The 21,665-nt window shown below is 42.2% G+C and overlaps 1 protein-coding gene across 2 annotated transcripts in view; it reads right to left on the reverse strand.

Moving 5' to 3' along the window:
- HDAC4 (histone deacetylase 4) overlaps positions 1-21,665 on the reverse strand; it is a 406,948-nt gene that overhangs the window by 209,028 nt on the left and 176,255 nt on the right. For both annotated transcript variants that reach the window (XM_074968253.1, XM_074968254.1), the window contains one exon: positions 14,685-14,929. In XM_074968253.1, coding sequence (XP_074824354.1) covers positions 14,685-14,929 — 245 coding nt within the window. The remainder of the gene's footprint in view (positions 1-14,684; positions 14,930-21,665) is intronic.

A 21,665-nucleotide genomic window follows, 5' to 3' on the forward strand; every position in this document is an offset into this window, starting at 1 on the left:
TTCTGTATGCCTCACCAAAGCTACTCCACAATACAGGATGACCCAAAAAAGAGAGTCTGAAGCCAACAGTCCTGCAAGAGGAAGTGCTGTATGCTATTATGAAAATGAAACCTGGGAAAGCACCAGGGGTAGATAACATGCATGCAGAGTTGTTAAAAGTGATTGGTGAACACATTACTGATATTATGTGGAAAATTTATAATGATGTATGGGTGACTAGAAATTGGCCAGAGGACTGGACAAGGGAAATTTTTCTGCCCAAAGAAGGGAGACATAACAGAGTGTAGTAATTATTGTGCAATCTCCCTGATATTGCATGCAAGCAAAGTTCTGCTCTATGTAATCCCAGAATCACATGAAACAAAGGACAGAAGCACAACAACCACCATCACAAGCTGTTTTCAAAGTGGGACGCATGACCAGATCATGAAGATCTATCACATCACTGAAAAATGCAGCAAGTACAATCACTCATTGATCATGTCTTCATTAACTACTCAAAAGCTTTGATATCATCCAACCTAACTGTCTTTGGAAAATACGGACAGACGTGGAGATTCCAAAATAACTCACTGTATTCATCGCAAGACTCTACACCAACAGACCATGGACGAACAACAGCAGGCAACAGTGAGCAGTTTTCCACCGGGCAGGGTGTGAGACAATCGTATCTTGTCCCCAACCTTTTTAACAATATGCAGAATTTATTATGAGAGAAGCCTTAGAAGATTTTGACAATGTGGAAGCAACTGGGATTTCCATTGGTGGACATCTCTTAACCAACCTCAGACATGCTGATGACATGACTTTCTTTGCTACAACCACAAATTCAAGGCAACAAATGTTGCAGTCTATAAAAAAAAAACTAAACAAAACTGAGTAATATGGACTATTCCTGAATGTGACAAAAACAAAAGGCATGGAAGTTGACATGACTAACAAAAACAGGATGGATGCAGGACATCACACTTAACAGACAAACTGTAGAGGCAGTAAATGAATTTATCTGGCATCATATATTATATATCCCACCAAGGAGGCTGTTCCAAAGACATTGGAAGATGACTAGGGTTGGCTCGCTCACCACAGCATCCCTTAAGAAATTGAAAAAAACTATGGCATCTGGAAATGTACAAAGATGCATCTGGTGAAAAGCCTAATTGTTTCTGTAGTAATTTATGGATGTGAATCACGTGAAGTTAATGCTGCTGACAGGAAGAAAACTGAAGCTTTTGAAATGTGGTGCTGGCAAAGACTCTCCTGGACAAAGTAAAAAGATGAATGCCTATGTTAGAAATATTCTTGGAGAGAAGCAGACTCTGATGTCAGAAATCAATGGACAAACTTATGTACTTTGGTCACATGAGGCACAGAGATGGAAATAACCTTAAGAGAGTTATTGTGGAAGATCATAATCATAAGAGAGGACCAGCAAGGAGATAGACAGCTGGTGTGTGGCACATCACTGGACGGTTAACTGTTGAGTGCTCAAAGTTAGTAATGGATTATGAAGGATTCCAAAACTTCTGCCATGATTTCACCAATATTTGGACATGAATAAAATGGATTTACTTAACCTGGCTGTAATTGAAATGACCACGCCAAGAGAAGGCATCATCTCTAGCCAATGAACAAATCCTCTGAGCAAACCAACGATTTCAAAGTCAACTCTCTTCAAACAAGGAAGAGCACATTTTTAATTAAGGTCTACTAACTACACACACCAAGTTTAGACGTCTTAAAAGAAAGTAATATTTTTATTCATCGAAATATGTCTAAAATATTCCCTACCAGTGTTTTCCCTTTAGATGTGAAAAATAGAAAAACGGTCAGATTCTCATGGTATGTTCTAGAACAATTGATTTTTTGATTTAGAACACTGAGGAAATGAAAATGTCAGCCTAGAAGATTGCTTGAGAAACATTGTAATAAAAAAAAATGGAGATTTTAGAATGCAAGGGCCATCTTTTTCTTAACGACAGCACTGCTACCATGATGTAAATAATGCTGAAAGGACAGTGTAAAAGAAGAAAATGCTTGTTTTAAAAGCCTGATGGATTCTTCACTTACTCTGATTTTCTGTTTTGTTTTGGGGCAGGGGGTTAGGGAGATAATGTCATCATATTATATATTTCACTGGTAAATTTAGGAAATAAATAATAATGGCTATAAAGAAAGGAATTTCCTTTGGAATCATTATTCTCTGAGAATACACATTGTACCAAATCAACACTTGGTCTCTTCCTGTGCTTAAAATTCTAAGTCTTTGTGGTCATGGCAACTGCTTGTCTCCATTGACTGGTCACCTTGTATATAAATTAATTCTATGGACTCTCTTGTATGCACAAAGTAGTACACACTAGTAGAAAAAGTAAACACGTGTGCCAAAGAATGTAGGTAAAAAGTATAGCTTTATTTGAAGAACAATATGAGATTATACAATTGAAATTTTCATGACAATGTGTACACACAAGGCACAAAAGTTACAGTTGCACGTGCAATTTCCTGACTTGTAAATGTTTACCTCTCTCTCTGCCATAATATCTTCTGTCCCACCATTAAAACAACAGTTTTGTGCATTTCATTTAGTGCTAATGGAAGTGCCAGTCTGACAGCACCTGAAAACAAAGTCCTCAGTGTATCCAAAACCAGAACCAGATACAGTGCAGCATGGACAGTGGCTGTGCAAGCTTCCTGACACTATGCTACCAAAGTGCCTGAATCCTGACCTGGAGAGCCCAGCTGTATGAAAGAAAGGATAAGAGACGCAATGTCCATTCAGTCCTCTGGTAAGCCCACCAATAAATACATCAGTTAGTGCTAACTGTGGTGGGTTTTGTAGGATAAACACCTGTGTCCTAAAACTAGACAGACTCCTCAATCATGTCACTTAGGCCACTGATTAAAATGTAAACGGCAACAGCTTTGGGTCACTACCAACCAAGTTTGGATTGGAACTGGAAACTGAAAAGTGGAAAGTTCAGCACCAAGTCCTTCATAGACAAAGTCTCAACAAAATTTCCACTGGAGTTAGTGGAAAGACTCTGATTTCATGGACAGCTGGACTGGGCCCCAAGTCCCCATTCAAATTCCTGTTATTCTTATGGTTTGGTTGTTTGTGTTTAGTGAAGTAGATTAGTGAGGACTACAAATGTTGTTACATGGCTCACAAAGCGTGTTTAAGTGGATAATCCATCTCCTTAATGTATCCATTTACTATCACTTTACAGATACAAACATTTCTCTCTGCAGCAAGTCCTCAGCAGCCACGGGAGCCATCAGTAGAGAACAGCCTTTAACTTGCTTTCTTGAACTGCTTTCAGATGTCAAGTTTTAGCAATTTGTGAAGTTTCACGATAGTTGTGAAAGACAGTTTTCTATATTTCCATATGGTGTGAAGCCTTCATAAGGCTGAGTTTATTTTCTCTAAACATGTTTGGGTTTTCTCATTACTCTGTATGTAGTGATCTTGCTTCCTTGATAAGCAGAACTCCTTAACTGTACCCATTCTACTTTCCCACCACAAATATTATTTCTTTCAGATTCTAGCCCTCTATGTAACGGGGGGAATAGTCCCGCTATTGTGGGGAACTTTCCTGGCTTCTGCACTACCCCGGTGAAGTGGGCTAGTGAAAGGATCTGAATCCTCGCTCCCACTTCCTTTACCCAGAGGCCTCCCTGACCTTGAGGACTCCCCTTCCACTCTCCTGTCTGGCAGAGTCCTTGTGACCCCAACAAGGCTGGGCCCAGGATTCCTGAGGGGCTCGACCCCCAACCCTGCTGTGGTCACCTAGGACAGGGGCTAGGGAGTCCCCACTCCGGGGTACTCTCTCTGCACTGGGCACGTCTCTGACCCACTGACCATTACATACAATTTAAAGCAAATGCAAGTTATTTAATCAACAATTAATTTTAAAAAGAGTAAGGAAAAATGGGAAAGGTTAAAGGAAACACATCACCCTGCTCTGTGGCATGGAACATCAAACAGTGTCTCTGGAATGTCAGGGCCGTTCACAGTCTGTTCCTTGTAAGTCCCAGGCCTCCTCCTCAGGCCCTGGCTGTGCTGCAGGGATGCTGTGGGTTGGACACTTGCTCTGGTGGTGGCGGCCACATGCTCTCAGGCTCCAAGTGGTAGGACCCTTCTTCCCAGTGTCACCCCTGCCCTATCGGGGTTACAATCCAAGCGTGGCCTGCAGAGCCTCTTGGCTGAGGCGTCTCCCTGTGCAGGGCCCACTGCCCAGGGTCCCCCTCGCTCTCCCCAGCTGCTCACCACACCCAGCTCCGGACTGCTCCAGCCCCAGCTCCACCACTCTATCTCTGCACTGCTGCTGCTGCTCTGCCTCCAGCTCCCTGGGCTGCTTCTTTGGCCCCTCTGCCTCTGGTTGCTGCAGCTCTGCTCCCAAGACAGGTCTGCTCTGCAGGCTGCTTCTGTGACTCTGCTCCCAGCACTGACCTGCTTCCTGGGCTGCTTCTCTGGCCCCTCTGGCTCTGGTTGCTGCAGTTCTCCTCCCAGGGCAAGTCTGCTCTCTCTGGGCTGTGCCTCTGGCTTTGGGGCTGCAGCTCTGCTCCCAAGACAGGGTCTGCTCTCTCTGGGCTGCTTTTCTGGTCCCTCTGGATCTGGCCCAGCTCTGCTCCCCAGCTCAGCTCAGGCCCCTACTTTCTCCTTAGCTTGGCCCCACTCTGTCTGATCCAGGCAAATCCAGCTCACACAGAGGACAGGACCTCCCTGGCCTCCTGACTCCCTGATTAGCCTGCCCGCCCTGACATTCAGGCTGACCCGGAGCTTTGGCCTTTCCCCATTGTTCCTGGGGACTGTTAGTCTCAGGGTCCTGATTTCCCATAGACCCTTCCCCTTTTAGTACTGGGAGCTAGCCAACCAAAACACCCCCACTGAATGTTACTAAGGGGGCAACAGTCCCCTTACATCTAGTTTTCATGACCTTTGTATTGACTGGACTTATGCAGAGACCAATTCTTCCAGAGAGCTGAGATGAAATACTTTAAAAGCAATCAACTGCTGCCACTGTTTTGCATTAAAGCAACAATTGTCAGCTTGGGTGGGAGGAAGGAAGGGGTCATGAATATATCCAGGAGGTTTCACAACCACACTCCTTTCCTTTATGGCTAGATCGGAGGATGGGCCTGAGACTCTTAGGCTGTAACATAGAGTCATGTTCTGGAAAAGGTTGAGTGTTGAGACTTAAAGGGGCACTGTCAATTTTAAAATTAAAAGAAAAAAATATCACACTTCTGTAATACTTTTTTAAACCAACTCTTGTTAAAAACACCACCTAAAATTACTATAAAGTGATTTATTACAGACAAAAAGGTCTCTTTCCCTTCCCAGTTTGTTCAGGTTGTATTTTTAACAGCATTTTGTGTATAGTCCATGTCACTGTTTTCTTTTAGTGTCAGTCATTTTTTCCCTGTTTTGTGAAAGTCTTTCACACAGCAATAGCAGGTAGAAAAACATTTGACAGAAAATGGAAAATGTGATTGCCAAACTGCAGAAATTGGCAGGAGGGGGCTCAGGGTCTGAAAGCATTTTAACTACTTTTTGAAATGAGTAGAACTCAAGTTAACATGTCCTTTTAAATATTTACAGAACTATTTGCTGTAATTTATAGTATATGGAGCTGTATATATTTCTTTTAAAAGACATGGTATCCTCCAAATTTTCAAGTTATAAAAAGCTACTTAAGAAATCTATTCAAAATGTATTTAATTCTCTAGGTATATCCGTATACACCTATATAATATTTACTATGGTTAATGTTTAGCCATTCAGTACCTACTGGCACTGAAACTACTCACCAGCTACAAGGGCAATAGTGCAAAGCTATTTTAAGTTACATTACTTGCCAAGACAAACATGTAATGCAATATCTATTATTTATGTACTACTGTACACTGTGCTTTGCAGTATCCAAAATATGCTAAGCAAAGTTCTTGCCTGCAAAGGCTTGTAATAATCTAAGGCAGAGATGGCCAACCTGAGCCTGAGAAGGAGCCAGAATTTACCAATGTACATTGCCAAAGAGCCACAGTAATACATCAGCATCCCCCCATCAGCTCCCCATCCCTCCCACCCATCAGCAGCCCCACAGATCAACGCCTCTCCCTCCCTTTCCACACCTCCCAATCAGCTGTTTCACGGTGTGCAGGAGGCTCTAGGGGGGAGGGGGGAGGAGCAAGGTCACCGCAAGCTCAGGGGAGGTGGCAGGGCCTGTGGCAGAGCCAGGGGTTGAGCAGTGAGCACCCCCCCGGCACAATGGAAAGTTGGCACCTGTAGCTCCAGCCCCGGAGTCAGTGCCTATACAAGGAGCCGCATATTAACTTCTGAAGAGCCGCATGTGGCTCCGGAGCCCCAGGCTGGCCACCCCGATCTAATGCATAACTAGACAAAATACAGCAGAGAGGCATGTGGATATTATTGCCCATATACCCAAAGAGACATATAAGCAGTAAGTACACACATGCATTCACTGACTAATATGCCTGTCATTTAATTTAATGGAAAAGCACAGGAGAGCTAAATTCATAAATTCTAGATACTTATGTCACAAATATAGTACAGGAAAGCAGAAGTGCTTCCCCCCCCCCAAGATAGTGTCATAACACACCCACAGGATACAACAGAATGAATAATACTGGAGACCCTGATAGTTTTTGGGGAATTCATGACCAGCAGAGAGGACTTAATCCAGCCCATCGTTATTCTCAGGACTGCCACAGCTCAGTAGTTATTACTTACAGAAAATAACATTATATGAAATACTAAAATGTACTTCTGAATCTATAGCTAACTTGAAAACTGAAAAGAAAACCTCAAAAGTAGATTCAAAGCCATGATTATCTCCTCCCTGCACAGAAAGATATACAACATAATTTCATGGATTTCTGCCTGTCCATATTACAAGCTTTATAATATTTAAACTTTTTTGTCCATTCAAAATGAGTGTTTTTCCCTAAGATATTTCAAAGGCTTCACTGCCTGAGTAAATCCATGCTTAGTTATTTTTAAAAAGTGTATTTTTTACCTGCATCTGGCATAACAGTCAAAAATAAAACAAAACTAATTAGTTACCCAGCCTTCTAGAACAGAAGAAGGTATTTTCAGTCTATTATATTATATTTTTACTGAAAACTTCCTATCTACATAATTACATAATCAATCAAACAAGTGCTTTTTCTATCAATCCATAGGATCTGCCACCATAATGTTTAATATGTACAGAGTTTTTCTGGTAATATTTCTGAACTTCCTGCAATAGACTGCTAGTGTTTGCTTTAAATACTGAATCCTATTAGTAGTTGTTGATCCTGCAGGCAAAGGGTTAAATGGGCTTTGCTGATCTATCCAGACAGGCAACTTGTTGCCCCATTAGGATATAAGGGAGGTGGGAGTGGCTCTTTGGGGAAAAGGATCTTTATTTGCCCCCTAGTTTTTGAAACTACAGTTCATGTTGCCAATTTAACTGAAAGCTGAGACTCATGTAATATGAATCCAGGAGCTGCGGCTTTCAGAAAACCTCCAACTATCACAAGATTGGTGATAAAATTGCAATAGGTGACAGTGCTTGTGTTCTCGGTCAACAAAAGCCAAACCCCAAGGAAGAAGCAAATCTGGAATCCACAGAGTGCGTCTATGGGGCAGGTTAGGAATGGTATCTGCTCTCGTTTCCACTAATACAGTGGTTCTCAATCAAGAGTCCGAGGCTCCCTGGAGGGACCGTGAGCAGGTTTCAGGGGGACTGCCAAGCAGGGCCAGCATTAGACCCACTGGGGCCCAGGGTAGAAAGCTGAAGCCCTCCCACATGGGGTTAAAGCCCAGGCCCTGAGTCCTGCTACCCAAGGGCTGAAGCCGAAGCCTGAGCAATGTAGCTTTGCAGGGGCTCCTGTGGCATGCTACTGCTTGCTAACCCCTAACTCCAGCCCTTTTTATATGCAGAAAACCAGTTATTGTGGCTTTTATATGCAGAAAACCAGTTATTGTGACACAGGTGGGCCCTGGAGTTTTTATAGCATTTTTGGCCGGGGCGGGGCTCAGAAAGAAAAAGGTTGAGAACCCCTGCACTAATAGAACCTAAAAGTCAGGAAAAAACAAATTTAAGTGTGAACATGCAACCCTTTCTTCCTGTGTCTGGTCTCTTCAAACCCTCCACCTCTGTGCAGTTAGAAACATAACACCCAAGCTGAAGGTTGGAAAAACAGACCTTTCATCTAATTTCAACATATTTTGTAAAACATACAAATCTAGCACTTTTTCCAGGATTGACTAGAGATACCCCGCAGTCCAAAGTCCAACCTTCTACAAGAGTCGACTTCGTAATTCTGAATTCCCAAGTGGAGTGGTGAGAAAATGTTGTGTTTGTGGGAATAAACAGGAAATAGGCAGGGCTAACTCTTACTTGGTCCCATACAGAAGGATTAATTTAACACATGCATGTGGTCCAATTTGAGGAGACCTTTTACCTCAGCAGAACACAATCCAGAGTGATATCAAAATCTTCCCATTCCGTATTGATCCAATGTTTGTCTTCGTCTCTCTAAGTTATGTGAGTGAGCCTAATAAGTTTGGGCATGGCCAGCCTTCCTTCTTCCAAAAACTAATATAGCATTTTCATTTTCAAGGCCCATGTTGTATTACATTGACTGAAACATTTCTTTTGTCTCATGGATATAAGAATAGGAAGAGTCTGAATGATGAAGATCCTCTGCAAAAACATTATTTGCATTCATATTATCTTGCAAATCCAGGAAAGAGACAATTGCTAAATGTGTCTGTTAAGATGAATTAAGAAGTGATAAAATTAACACCAAAAGTGGGAGGGCAAGGTAGGTGATGCGAATGAGCAGGTATCTCATGCTTTGCTTGCTCCAGTGAAATGAAGATGTTAAGGCCAAAAGTCACTATTATGATCATCTTGTCTGATCTCCTGCAATAACATATATCCAGTTCAATGACTTGTGGCTGAACTACTTGCCTATCTTTTAGAAAGACGTCTTGCTTTAATGAGTACAAGTGATGGAGAAATCAACACATGCTTTAGCAATCTGTTCCAAAGGTTAATGATCTTTTCTGATAATAACCTTTGCCTTATTTTGACTTGAAACATCACACGCACCAAGGTGGCCTGTCAGCGTTTGATTGTGGGATCTTTCATACCCTCTTTGAAGAACCATTCTGCTATACCAACACCACACTTAAAAGTTTCCACAAGGCCCAATGGAGATTTGAATTGAGGACCCTAATTTAGAAGGCCAATGCTCTAACCTCCAAAGCTATGGAACAATTTAAGGATCTCTGAACTAGCTTGTTGAGGTTTTACTCTAACGTTAAACATGTTGAAACTAGAGACTTCTACAATACCTTAACCTCTTGAATAACATGATACCATAAAACACAGGGTCTATCTCCATTTTGAGCTGGAGGTGTAAATTCCATCTCAAGTGGACATACCCACAGATTGAGCTAGCGTGCTAAACACACAGAGAAGCCACAGTGGTGCAAGTGGTGGGAAGGGCTAGCTACCCAAATTCATGCTTAGCATCTTGGACAGGTATGAATTCAGGATGGCTAGCCTCTGCCCCCCACCCCATAGCCACTCTCTCTCTTTAGCGTACTAGCTCAATCAGAGCTAGCGTGGGTATGTCCACTCAAACTGGAATTTACACTTCTAGCTCACAGTGCAGACATACTCATAGCCAACACTGCTAACTTCTGCTCAGAACTCCGATCTGTCATGCCATGAATCAGATATGTCTACAGTGCAAAAGGTTCAATCACTAGAGCAAACAGGAGGGGTCATAAAGGGAATCCCTACCTGGCATTGGTTGGTACTTTGTTTGGCTTTGTTTTTCAGAAAACACTTAATTTTGAAGGACTTTGAGAGACTGCTGGCTTGCAATAATCTACACGCAAATCCCATGCTAGCTCTCTCCAGAGTAACTCTTGCAGTACTTCTAAAGTGAGCAGGGAAGTCATTCTTCTCCCATACATCTTTGAAACTATATCTGTTTACAAAGCACTTGCTGATATTTCCTCAACACGCTCATATTTCAAGGTCTGCACTTATCTTGCCTCCAGCTACAGATGTCACATAATTAGCAGCAATATACCTGACTAGAACTTTCATTATGCAGCTAAAGATATAGTCATGCCCACAAGCGCACACACACACACAGCAAACCCTGCCTTACACACTACAAGTTTAACAGAACTCTCTTGCAAACGCTGAGCATCTGATTTTCAAATCAAAACTTATTTCCTCTGAAAAAAGGAAGGGCACTAGCCCTTCAAATCAGGGCTATTTCTATGTCAAGTTTTACCTTTCAGCTCACAGCTTGCTTCCCTGTCCCGGCTGCAAGGTTATTTGTTTGCTTTATTTAAAAAAAAAAAAATGGGATGAGCATTCCCCCTCATATTTCCTATGCTCCAAAACAGCTCAACAACAATAAAAATAAATTGCAACCATCACTGCTATCTTTGGCTGTGTGTTTCATTCAAGCTCTTGAATGAAAACTCATATAACCTTAATGGTGGTTGGAATAAATACAGCTGCCAGTTTTCCAAGGTTAATTAAGCCAGTCATTTTATTAAATATCAATTATTTTTAAATGTAGGTTGAATTATTAACAATGTAATAAAAACGTGCCAAAACTGCAAACAACGATTATGACAATAGTATAGTTTGGTTTAAAGGAACTAGCTTTTTCAATCCGTGCTCAATTTTTCTTTATCATGTAGACTTTTATAGAAGTCAAACATAAATTTTATACAAATTAGATGATGCACTTTTCCAAGATACATTCAACATGTACATTAATTTTGGAGGTTCCATGTGATATGTTGTTGTTTTTAAGATTATTATTAACGGCCTTATAATTAGGTTACTAGCAGGAATGTCTCCTCACTTGACAACCACCATACCTTTCGTACAGTTCAGAATCAGCAGCATTTTTTATGCTCAGAAACCCAAAGTGCAATTTAAGTCCGTGTTGAAAGTCAGTACTGTGGTACTGACAGTACCATTATTTAACATGTATATTGTGGTAACACCCAAAGGCAACTAACACCCAGATTAGGCCCTACTGTGCCAGACACCGTACATACACATGGTAAATGACAGACCCTGCCCTAAAGAGATTAAGTTCTTAACACCACACACATGCATGCACACTGCTGATGATCCACACAATAGCTGGCACTAAATCTTCAGTTTAAGTATTACTGCTGACAACTTAAGTCAATTATGTTACAATGGACAGTAATTAACATAGGTCTATTCTGCTGTTTAGAAAGTCTGTAAATATAATATAGTACTTAACCTTTAAAAAGAAAGGATATGTATGAAAAAGTTATAAGATTCAGGGTGCAATCACTTTTTAATGTTATACCAACACGATGTACCCTGTGCAATTCTAACCCCCCCTTTGAGAGTAAAGCACATTCGCAATTCTGAAAACTGATGTTACCATAGCAATACTCTGTTACTCTGAATATTTATATAATGTTTAACATTTTCACTGTGCAACAGCCATCTTCCAAACTGTACCTCCTACTTCCATTTGTTATGTTAGCTTTCATTCTGTTTGACAGAGCAGTTTAAAACATTAGGGCAGAGGTTAACGTGCACTTAATATTGAAAGTCACACCCCTCTCTCTCTCTCACACACACACACACTCCCCCTTCCCACAAACCCTGCATGTGCTTTTGTGCTGCTCTGGAGAAGATAACATCCAGGGGACTGCTTTATAACTTGCAGATGTGCAATGGACAACTTGTGTACTCGATTCTAACACCAAATTTCTCACATTAATCAAATTAATTAATGCTCCCCTATTCGGCACTCCTTACTCAGGCTGAGTTTCCTCTGCAGTTAATAGAATCATAGAATATCAGGGTTGGAAGGGACCCCAGAAGGTCATCTAGTCCAACCCCCTGCTCAAAGCAGGACCAATTCCCAGTTAAATCATCCCAGCCAGGGCTTTGTCAAGCCTGACCTTAAAAACCTCTAAGGAAGGAGATTCTACCACCTCCCTAGGTAACGCATTCCAGTGTTTCACCACCCTCTTAGTGAAAAAGTTTTTCCTAATATCCAATCTAAACCTCCCCCATTGCAACTTGAGACCATTACTCCTCGTTCTGTCATCTGCTACCATTGAGAACAGTCTAGAGCCATCCTCTTTGGAACCCCCTTTCAGGTAGTTGAAAGCAGCTATCAAATCCCCCCTCATTCTTCTCTTCTGCAGACTAAACAATCCCAGCTCCCTCAGCCTCTCCTCATAAGTCATGTGCTCTAGACCCCTAATCATTTTTGTTGCCCTTCGCTGGACTCTCTCCAATTTATCCACATCCTTCTTGTAGTGTGGGGCCCAAAACTGGACACAGTACTCCAGATGAGGCCTCACCAGTGTCGAATAGAGGGGAACGATCACATCCCTCGATCTGCTCGCTATGCCCCTACTTATACATCCCAAAATGCCATTGGCCTTCTTGGCAACAAGGGCACACTGTTGACTCATATCCAGCTTCTCGTCCACTGTCACCCCTAGGTCCTTTTCCACAGAACTGCTGCCTAGCCATTCGGTCCCTAGTCTGTAGCGGTGCATTGGATTCTTCCATCCTAAGTGTAGGACCCTGCACTTATCCTTGTTGAACCTCATCAGATTTCTTTTGGCCCAATCCTCCAATTTGTCTAGGTCCTTCTGTATCCTATCCCTCCCCTCCAGCGTATCTACCACTCCTCCCAGTTTAGTATCATCCGCAAATTTGCTGAGAGTGCAATCCACACCATCCTCCAGATCATTTATGAAGATATTGAACAAAACCGGCCCCAGGACCGACCCCTGGGGCACTCCACTTGACACCGGCTGCCAACTAGACATGGAGCCATTGATCACTACCCGTTGAGCCCGACAATCTAGCCAGCTTTCTACCCACCTTATAGTGCATTCATCCAGCCCATACTTCCTTAACTTGTTGACAAGAATACTGTGGGAGACAGTGTCAAAAGCTTTGCTAAAGTCAAGAAACAATACATCCACTGCTTTCCCTTCACCCACAGAACCAGTAATCTCATCATAAAAGGCGATTAGATTAGTCAGGCATGACCTTCCCTTGGTGAATCCATGCTGACTGTTCCTGATCACTTTCCTCTCATGTAAGTGCTTCAGGATTGATTCTTTGAGGACCTGCTCTATGATTTTTCCAGGGACTGAGGTGAGGCTGACTGGCCTGTAGTTCCCAGGATCCTCCTTCTTCCCTTTTTTAAAGATTGGCACTACATTAGCCTTTTTCCAGTCATCCGGGACTTCCCCCGTTCGCCACGAGTTTTCAAAGATAATGGCCATAATAGAGAATATGATCCACATAAAGTAGCTCTGGAATTCAGTTTACAATTTTTGACAACATGTCCTCTTCTCTTTTGTGGCATTTTAAAGGAATATGAGATCTGGCCCCATAAAATCCTGTGAACCCTACTGAAGACTGACTTTGCTAGAGGAGTAGAACTGTACTGTACTGGCTAAAATGCTCTTTCGGTTAACAAACAGGAATGTTTACAAGATGAATTTATAATCTGGTACATTACCTACAACGACAAAGTATGACTACAGTTAATACTGGTAAAATATTTAAATTACATCATACTGCAAAGAAATTGAAGTCAGTATTCCTACTGAAGCTGTGTTAGGAAGTCTCAGAAATCATAACTGATATTCCAACAATCCCATTCTGGATCAGAAACTTGGGTGTATTTTCACTGATGTCCACAGAACTGCACATGTGTGGCTCTCAGCAGAGATAGGCCCCTTATTTGATTTATAATATAGATTTTAATGTCATTAACATTGAATAGCTTTAAACGCTAGATGAGAGCACTACTAACCTAACCTGTGGCTTGATACTAACTGCTACCAAACATTGTTCCACATTTATATTACTGAAATGTTCACAGACCATTATAAAAGCACCATATTTGTGCCCTGCCTCAAAGAGTTTACAAGCCATAGGAAAATAAACTGCAATGACTACCCCGAATATAGTCTCTAATATCCCAATCACAAATGTTTACATTCAAACCCAATCCTTCGTTTGACTTTCCTACCGAATGCTACAAATATTGGCTATATAAAGCATCCATCAGGTGAGATTGATTTTGGAATCATATCACATACAAAATATTTTCCCTCAATCTAAAACTTATGGTCACTAACTTTTAAGTGCACTTTTACATTTAGATATTAGGCAGAACAGTAACATTGGTCTCCTACAAGTTCTATTCTCAATAGCCATATTGTCAATAAAAGGGGCTCGGTTTCTTTATTTAGGCCAAGATTTTTCAAAAATGAAATCCTAAATGCAGGGTCCTAAATTCACACTTAGGCCTCTAAATAAGTGGGTTGATGGCAGTAGTTGGGCAGTTCAGCACTTTTGAAAGTCAGGCCACTTATTTAGGTGCTCAATAAGGACCTACGAGACTGGAACCTAAATTTAATCTCTCATTGTTAAAATGTTGGTACTTGGTTCTCTGTATTAAACCTATAGATATGATTCTCTAAACAGGGGTTACCAGTCCCACTGCTTCTCCACCTTTCAAACAAGTTCATCTGCATTTAGAGCATTTTTTTTAAATTAGTATTTCTACCCACTGCTCACAGCTGTGTTTCAATCACTTACTTTTATATGTTCATGTAGCTGAGCCTCATGCTGACGGGAAAGTTGCTCATGCTGCCTCTGGAACTCAGCTATAAGGATTTGTCTCTGAATTTGTTGTTTTTGTTTGAGAGCCAGGAGTTCCTGCTGGAGTTGCTGTTCTCGGAGTGTAGGTTCCGTCACTGGCATGGAAAACTGGTGGTCCAAGCGGAGATCCATGGGGACCGAAGTTGGTGCAACTTGCAAGGGCAGTGCTGTGTTCACATCAACTGCAAAATGAAAAAAAAAAAAAAAAAAAGAAGTGATCAGCCTATTTCCCGTTCGATAGTGAATTTAGCTTTGGCTTTTAGAAGACATTCTAGGAACCACAATACCTGAATCAAGAACATCATCTCTCTTATATTTCATATTGTAAAAGGACACACAATCTAGGTTTGACAATTTATTCACTCCCTGAGATGGTAACTTGTTTTAAAAGCAAAACATGCCCTCTCTCTTTTGGAAAAAACCTGTGTTATCCAAAAACAAGTATAGCAAGGAATATGATGTATGGTGTTTTCAACAAATTGCACATGAGCTCTCTTGATCTCATTGCAAGTTTGCACCAACGAAAATTTCCCAAATAAACTGGGTTAATAATGCTTTTAGCCAAAAGCAAGCCAGTAAGTGGGACACTGGTCTCTAGGAAAACTTGGTAAAACAGAAGCGTACACCTCAACTGCTGTATGCAGTTTAATTCTAGCCATGTCAGTGTGGATATTAGAGAGACAAGGTGGGTCAGATAATATCTTTTATTAGACCAACTTCTGTTGGAGAGAGAGCCAAGCTTTTGAGCCACACAGAGCTCTTCTTCAGGTCTAGGAAAGGAGGTACTCCCAGCCTCACAGCAAACTGCAAGGTGGAACAGATTGTTAGCGTAAGTAATTAGCACATTTATTGTAAGGCAGGGGTTCTCAACCTCTCTCCTTCTGAGGCCCCCCAAACATGTTATAAAAACTCCACCGCCCACCTGTGCCACAATAACTTGTTTTCTGAATATAAAAGAGAGGGCCGGCGCTAGGGGGTAGCAAGCAGGGCAATTGTCCAGGGGCCCATACCACAGGGGGCACCATAAGAACGACCATACTGGGTCAGACCAAAGGTCCATCCAGCTCAGTATCCTGTCTACCGAAAGTGGCCAATGCCAGGTGCCCAAGAGGGAGTGAACCTAATGGGTAACGATCAAGTGATCTCTCGCCTGCCATCCATCTCCACCCTCTGACAGACAGAGGCTAGGGATACCATTCATAGAATCATAGACTATCAGGGTTGGAAGGGACCTCAGGAGATTATCTAGTCCAAGCCCCTGCTCAAAGCAGGGCCAATCCCCAATTAAATCACCCAACAGATTTTTGCCTCATATCCCTAAATACCCCCCTCAAGGATTGAACTCACAACCCTGGGTTTAGCAGGGCCAATGCTCAAACCACTGAGCTATCCCTCCCCGCATTCCTTATCCATCCTGGCTAATAGCCATTAATGGAGTTAACCTCCATGAATTTATCCAGTTCTCTTTTAAACCCTGTTATAGTCCTAGCCTTCACAACCTCCTCAGGCAAGGAGTTCCACAGGTTGATTGAGCACTGAGTGAAGAACAACTTCCTTTTATTTGTTTTAAACCTGCTGCCCATTAATTTCATTTGGTGGCCCCTAGTTCTTATATTATGGGAACAAGTAAATAACATTTCCTTATTCACTTTCTCCACACCACTCATGTTTTTATATACCTCTATCATATCCCCCCTTAGTCTCCTCTTTTCCAAGATGAAAAGTCCTCGCCTCTTTAATCTCTCCTCATATGGGACCCATTCCAAACCCCTAATCATTTTAGCTGCCCTTTTCTGAACCTTTTCCAATGTCAGTATATCCTTTTTGAGACGAGGGGACCACATCTGTACGCAGTATTCAAGATGTGGGCGTACCATGGATTTATATAAGGGCAATAACATATTCTCCGTCTTATTCTCTATCCCTTTTTTAATGACTCCTAACATTCCGTTTGCTTTTTTGACTGCCGCTGCACACTGCGTGGACGTCTTCAGAGAACTGTCCACCATGACTCCAAGATCTTTCTCCTGATTAGTTGTAGATAAATTAGCCCCCATCATATTGTGAGTATAGTTGGGGTTATTTTTTCCAATGTGCATTACTTTACATTCATCCATATTAAATTTCATTTGCCATTTTGTTGCCCAATCACTTAGTTTTGTGAGATCTTTTTGAAGATCTTCACAGTCTGCTTTGGTCTTAACTATCTTGAGCAGTTTAGTATCATCTGCAAACTTTGCCACCTCACTGTTTACCCCTTTCTCCAGATCATTTATGAATAAGTTGAATAGGATTGGTCCTAGGACTGACCCTTGGGGAACATTACTACTTACCCCTCTCCATTCTGAAAATTTACCATTTATTTCTACCCTTTGTTCCCTGTCTTTTAATCCGTTCTCAATCCATGAAAGGATCTTCCCTCTTATCCCATGACCACTTAATTTACGTAAGAGCCTTTGGTGAGGGACCTTGTCAAAGGCTTTCTGGAAATCTAAGTACACTTATGTCCACTGGATCCCCCTTGTCCACATGTTTGTTGACCGCCTCAAAGAACTCTAATAGATCAGTAAGACATGATTTCCCTTTACAGAAACCATGTTGACTTTTGCGCAACAACTTATGTTCTTCTGTGTGTCTGACAATTTTATTCTTTACTATTGTTTCAACTAATTTGCCCGGTACTGATGTTAGACTTACTGGTCTAACTGTACTGTTGGTCTTACTGTAATTGCCAGGATCACCTCTAGAGCCCTTCATAAATATTGGCATTACATAGCTATCTTCCAGTCATTGGGTACAGTAGCTGATTTAAAGGACAGGTTACAAACCAGCTAATAGTTCCGCAATTTCACATTTGAGTTCTTTCAGAACTCTTGGGTGAATGCCATCTGGTCCCGGTGACTTGTTACTGTTAAGTTTATCAATTAATTCCAAAACCTCCTCTAATGACACTTCAATCTGTGACAATCCCTCAGATTTGTCACCTACAAAAGATGGCTCAGGTTTGGGAATCTCCCTAACATCCTCAGACCTGAAGACTGAAGCAAAGAATTCATTTAGTTTCTCTGCGATGACTTTATTGTTTTTAAGTGCTCCTTTTGTATCCAGGGGCCCCACTGGTTGTTTAGCAGGCTTCCTGCTTTTGATGTACTTAAAAAACATTTTGTTATTACCTTCTGAGGTTTTGGGTAGCTGTTCTTCAAACTCCTTTTTAGCTTTTCTTATTACATTTTTACATTTAATTTGGCAGTGTTTATGCTCCTTTCCATTTACCTCACTAGGATTTGACTTCCATTTTTTAAAAGGTGCCTTTTTATCTCTCACTGCTTCTTTTAATGGTTGTTAAGCCACGGTAGCTCTTTAATTCTTTTACTGTGTTTTTTTAATTTGGAGTATACATTTAAGGTGAGCCTCCATTATAGTGTCTTTGAAAAGTGTCCATGCAGCTTGCAGGGATTTCACTCTAGTCACTGTACTTTTTAATTTCTGTTTAACTAACCGCCTCATTTTTGCATAGTTCTCCTTTCTGAAATTAAATGCCACAGTGTTGGGCTGTTGAGGTGTTCTTCCCACCACAGGAATGTTAAATGTTATTATACTATGGTCACTATTTCCAAGCGGTCCTTTTATAGTTGCCTCTTGGACCAGATCCTGCATTCCACTCAGGGCTAGATCGAGAGGTGCCTCTCCCCTTGTGGGTTCCTGTACCAGCTGCTCCAAGAAGTAGTCATTTAAAGTATCGAGAAATTTTGTCTCTGCATTTCGTCCTGAGGTGACATGTACCCAGTCAATATGGGGATAATTGAAATCCTCCACTATTATTGAGTTCTTTATTTTGATAGCCTCTCTAATCTCCCTTAGCATTTCATCGTCACTATCACTGTCCTGGTCAGGTGGTCGATAATAGATTCCTACTGTTATATTCTTATTAGAGCATGGAATTACTACCCATATAGATTCTATGGAACATTTGGATTCATTTAAGTTTACTTCATTTGATTCTACATTTTCTTTCACATATAGTGCCACTCTACCCCCCCTGCACAACCTGTTCTGTCCTTCCGATATATTTTGTACCCCGGAATGATTGTGTGCCATTGATTGTCCTCACTCCACCAGGTTTCTGTGATGCCTATTATATCAATATCCTCCTTTAACACAAGGCACTCTCGTTCACCCATCTTATTATTTAGACTTCTAGCATTTGTGTACAAGCACTTTAAAAACTTGTCACTGTTTATTTGTCTGCCCTTTTCTGATGTGTCAGATTCTTTTTGTGAATGTTTCTCGTCTGATCTGGCCCATACTTTATCCTCTTCCATCCTCTCCTCCTGACTAAAACCTAGAGAATCTCTATCAATAGACTCTCCCCTAATAGAAGTCTCTGTCCAATCCACTTGCGCCTCTGCAGCAATCGGCTTTCCCCCATCCCTTGGTTTAAAAACTGCTCTGCAACCTTTTTAATGTGAAGTGCCAGCAGTCTGGATCCACTTTGGTTTAGGTGGAGCCCATCCTTCCTGTATAGGCTCCTCCTATCCCAAAAGTTTCCCCGGTTCCTAATAAATCTAAACCCCTCCTCTCTACACCATCGTCTCATCCACGCATTGCGACTCTGAAGCTCTGCCTGCCCACCTGGCTCTGTGAGTGGAACTGGAAGCATTTCTGAGAAGCTAAGTTGCTCAGACTTCTACTTCAGCCCCAGGTGGCAGGGCTCAGGGCCCCAGGCTTCAGCCCCATGCAGTGGGACTTGGGCTTTCTGCCCTGGGCCCCAGCAAGTCTATCACTGGCCCTGCTTGGTGGACCCTCTGAAACCTGCTCACGGCCACAAGGGGGCCCCTGACCCCTGGTTGAGAACCACTGTTGTAAGGGACCACCTAAGGTAATATGATCACTCCAGAGCTGACCTATCAGTCCTCATCCCCAAAGGAAACCTGAACACTTCCAAAAAAGGAGCCCGGGAACTTAAATGCATTACTCTGCTAGACACTAAAAATCATGAACTGAACAGAGACACTCCCGGAAGGGCGTTTCAGTGCAGGAGGGGGCACAGGGCTGGGGTATGGGGTTGGGGTACAGGAAGAGATGAGAGGTGCAGCACTTACCTCTAGCTGCTCCCCAGAAGCATCAACATGTCCCTCCTGCTCCTAGGTGCAAGGACGGCGGCTAGGTGGCTCTGTGCAGTGCACGCTGCCTCCCCCCACTGTCGTCAACCCCTGCAGCTCCCATTGGCCGCAATTCCCGACCAATGGAAGCTGCGGAGCTAGTGTTCGGGCAGCCCGTGGAGCCCATCTGGCCACGCCTACGCCTAGGAGCCAAGGGACATGTTGTCGTTTCTGGGAAGTGCGGAGCCGGGTAGGGAGCCTGTCAGCCCCACCAACCGGACTTTTAATGGTCCAGTCAGCGGTGCTATCTGGAGCCACCAGGGTCCCTTTTCGACTGGGCATTCCAGTCGAAAACCTGATACCTGGTAATCCTAAAGAGGACCCACAGTTTAACAACATCATATGAGCTGCACACTAAGTGAGAAACTCATATTAATCTAGGGAGACCTAGTACACAGAGTACTAACTGAAGACCTCAGGTCAATTTCTGACTTTCATTGTTCTGATGGGTGATGCTGCCTAAGTAACTTTCTTCCCAATGCCTCAGTTTCCCCTTCCACAAAAGGAGATGATACTGACCTTTTTAAAGATCTAAAGATAAGAGCTCGGTAGGGTATTAATATTATTACATACTTAATGCAAACCGCTAAATTAAACCTATTTTATGGGATATAGTTGTGGCCAAAAATTTACAGGGAAATGGGAAAAATTCAAATGTCAGGTGAAGATCAGAGAGGTCCCAAGAACACTCCCTTTCCACGGGGGAAAAACTGTAGTGTAACAGAGAAGCACTAAATACAGCTCAGTGTACTAGCAGTTAATGCAGGGGTTCTAAAGCAGATGGATACCTAGGAAAGCCACATCATGCCCCTGTGTACACCGTAGCATCTGTTGGGAGATGAGCCTTTGAATAATCAGGATTCAGGAATAAAGAGGGTATAAAAATGTACTTGAATACTTGGCATATTAAAGAATTAGTGATTTGGCTACTCAGAGCATTTCACTGAGAACTGGGAACTTTTCATAAAGAAGCAAACAGGGCAGGTGTTTAGTGAAAACACTGCAGCAACATTGATCTCAATATATTTCCTTTGTTTTTCCTTTTACAACCACAACCATCCACCATCATCTAAATATTCAAAATGCAACCAAAATTCCAATTCTGTACCGAATATTACAGCTGTTTATATTTGCTGTATTTTTAATGTTTTGCTCCATAAGAAAACTCAGTATCTCCTCTGATATGTTTATATTGATATGAAAACCCATATTTCTTAAAAAAAATCTTTAAAATATATGTAAATTTAACCTTACAAAAAATCCTTAGTCCTCTTCAGAACGATTTACTAAGTTTATTTACAATTAGAACATGCAACATCTTGGAAAATACTTGTGCTAACAAAACGTTTGTCAAATTATCGAAGTATAAAAATGTGGTCTTTGGGTAAATTTTCAATAATGTTTCTGCTTAGAACTACAAACGTTTCAGGCTATCGTTTTTGATGAGACATACAGTGGTCTCATATAAGCCATTTTAACCTATTATAGGGTTTCAGTGGTACATGAGAAATTTCCTATACATGTGATGGGGAAATGCTGCAGCTGGGGGTGTAGCCATGGGTGGCGCACAGCCATGGGGAGAGCGCAGCTCCCACTCTGGAGCTAGCTGCAGCTGCGGGACAGGGGTGTATGGCCCTGGCTGCAGCCATGGCGGGGGGGTGCCTAGCCCTGCCTGCAAGACCAGGATGCGTGGCCCCGGCGGAAGCTGCAGGGCCGGGGTGCACAGCCCCTGCTGCAGCCCTCGTCACACCCAGCC

Source organism: Natator depressus, chromosome 11 (genome assembly GCF_965152275.1).
Source record: "Natator depressus isolate rNatDep1 chromosome 11, rNatDep2.hap1, whole genome shotgun sequence".
Classification (NCBI taxonomy): domain Eukaryota; kingdom Metazoa; phylum Chordata; order Testudines; family Cheloniidae; genus Natator; species Natator depressus.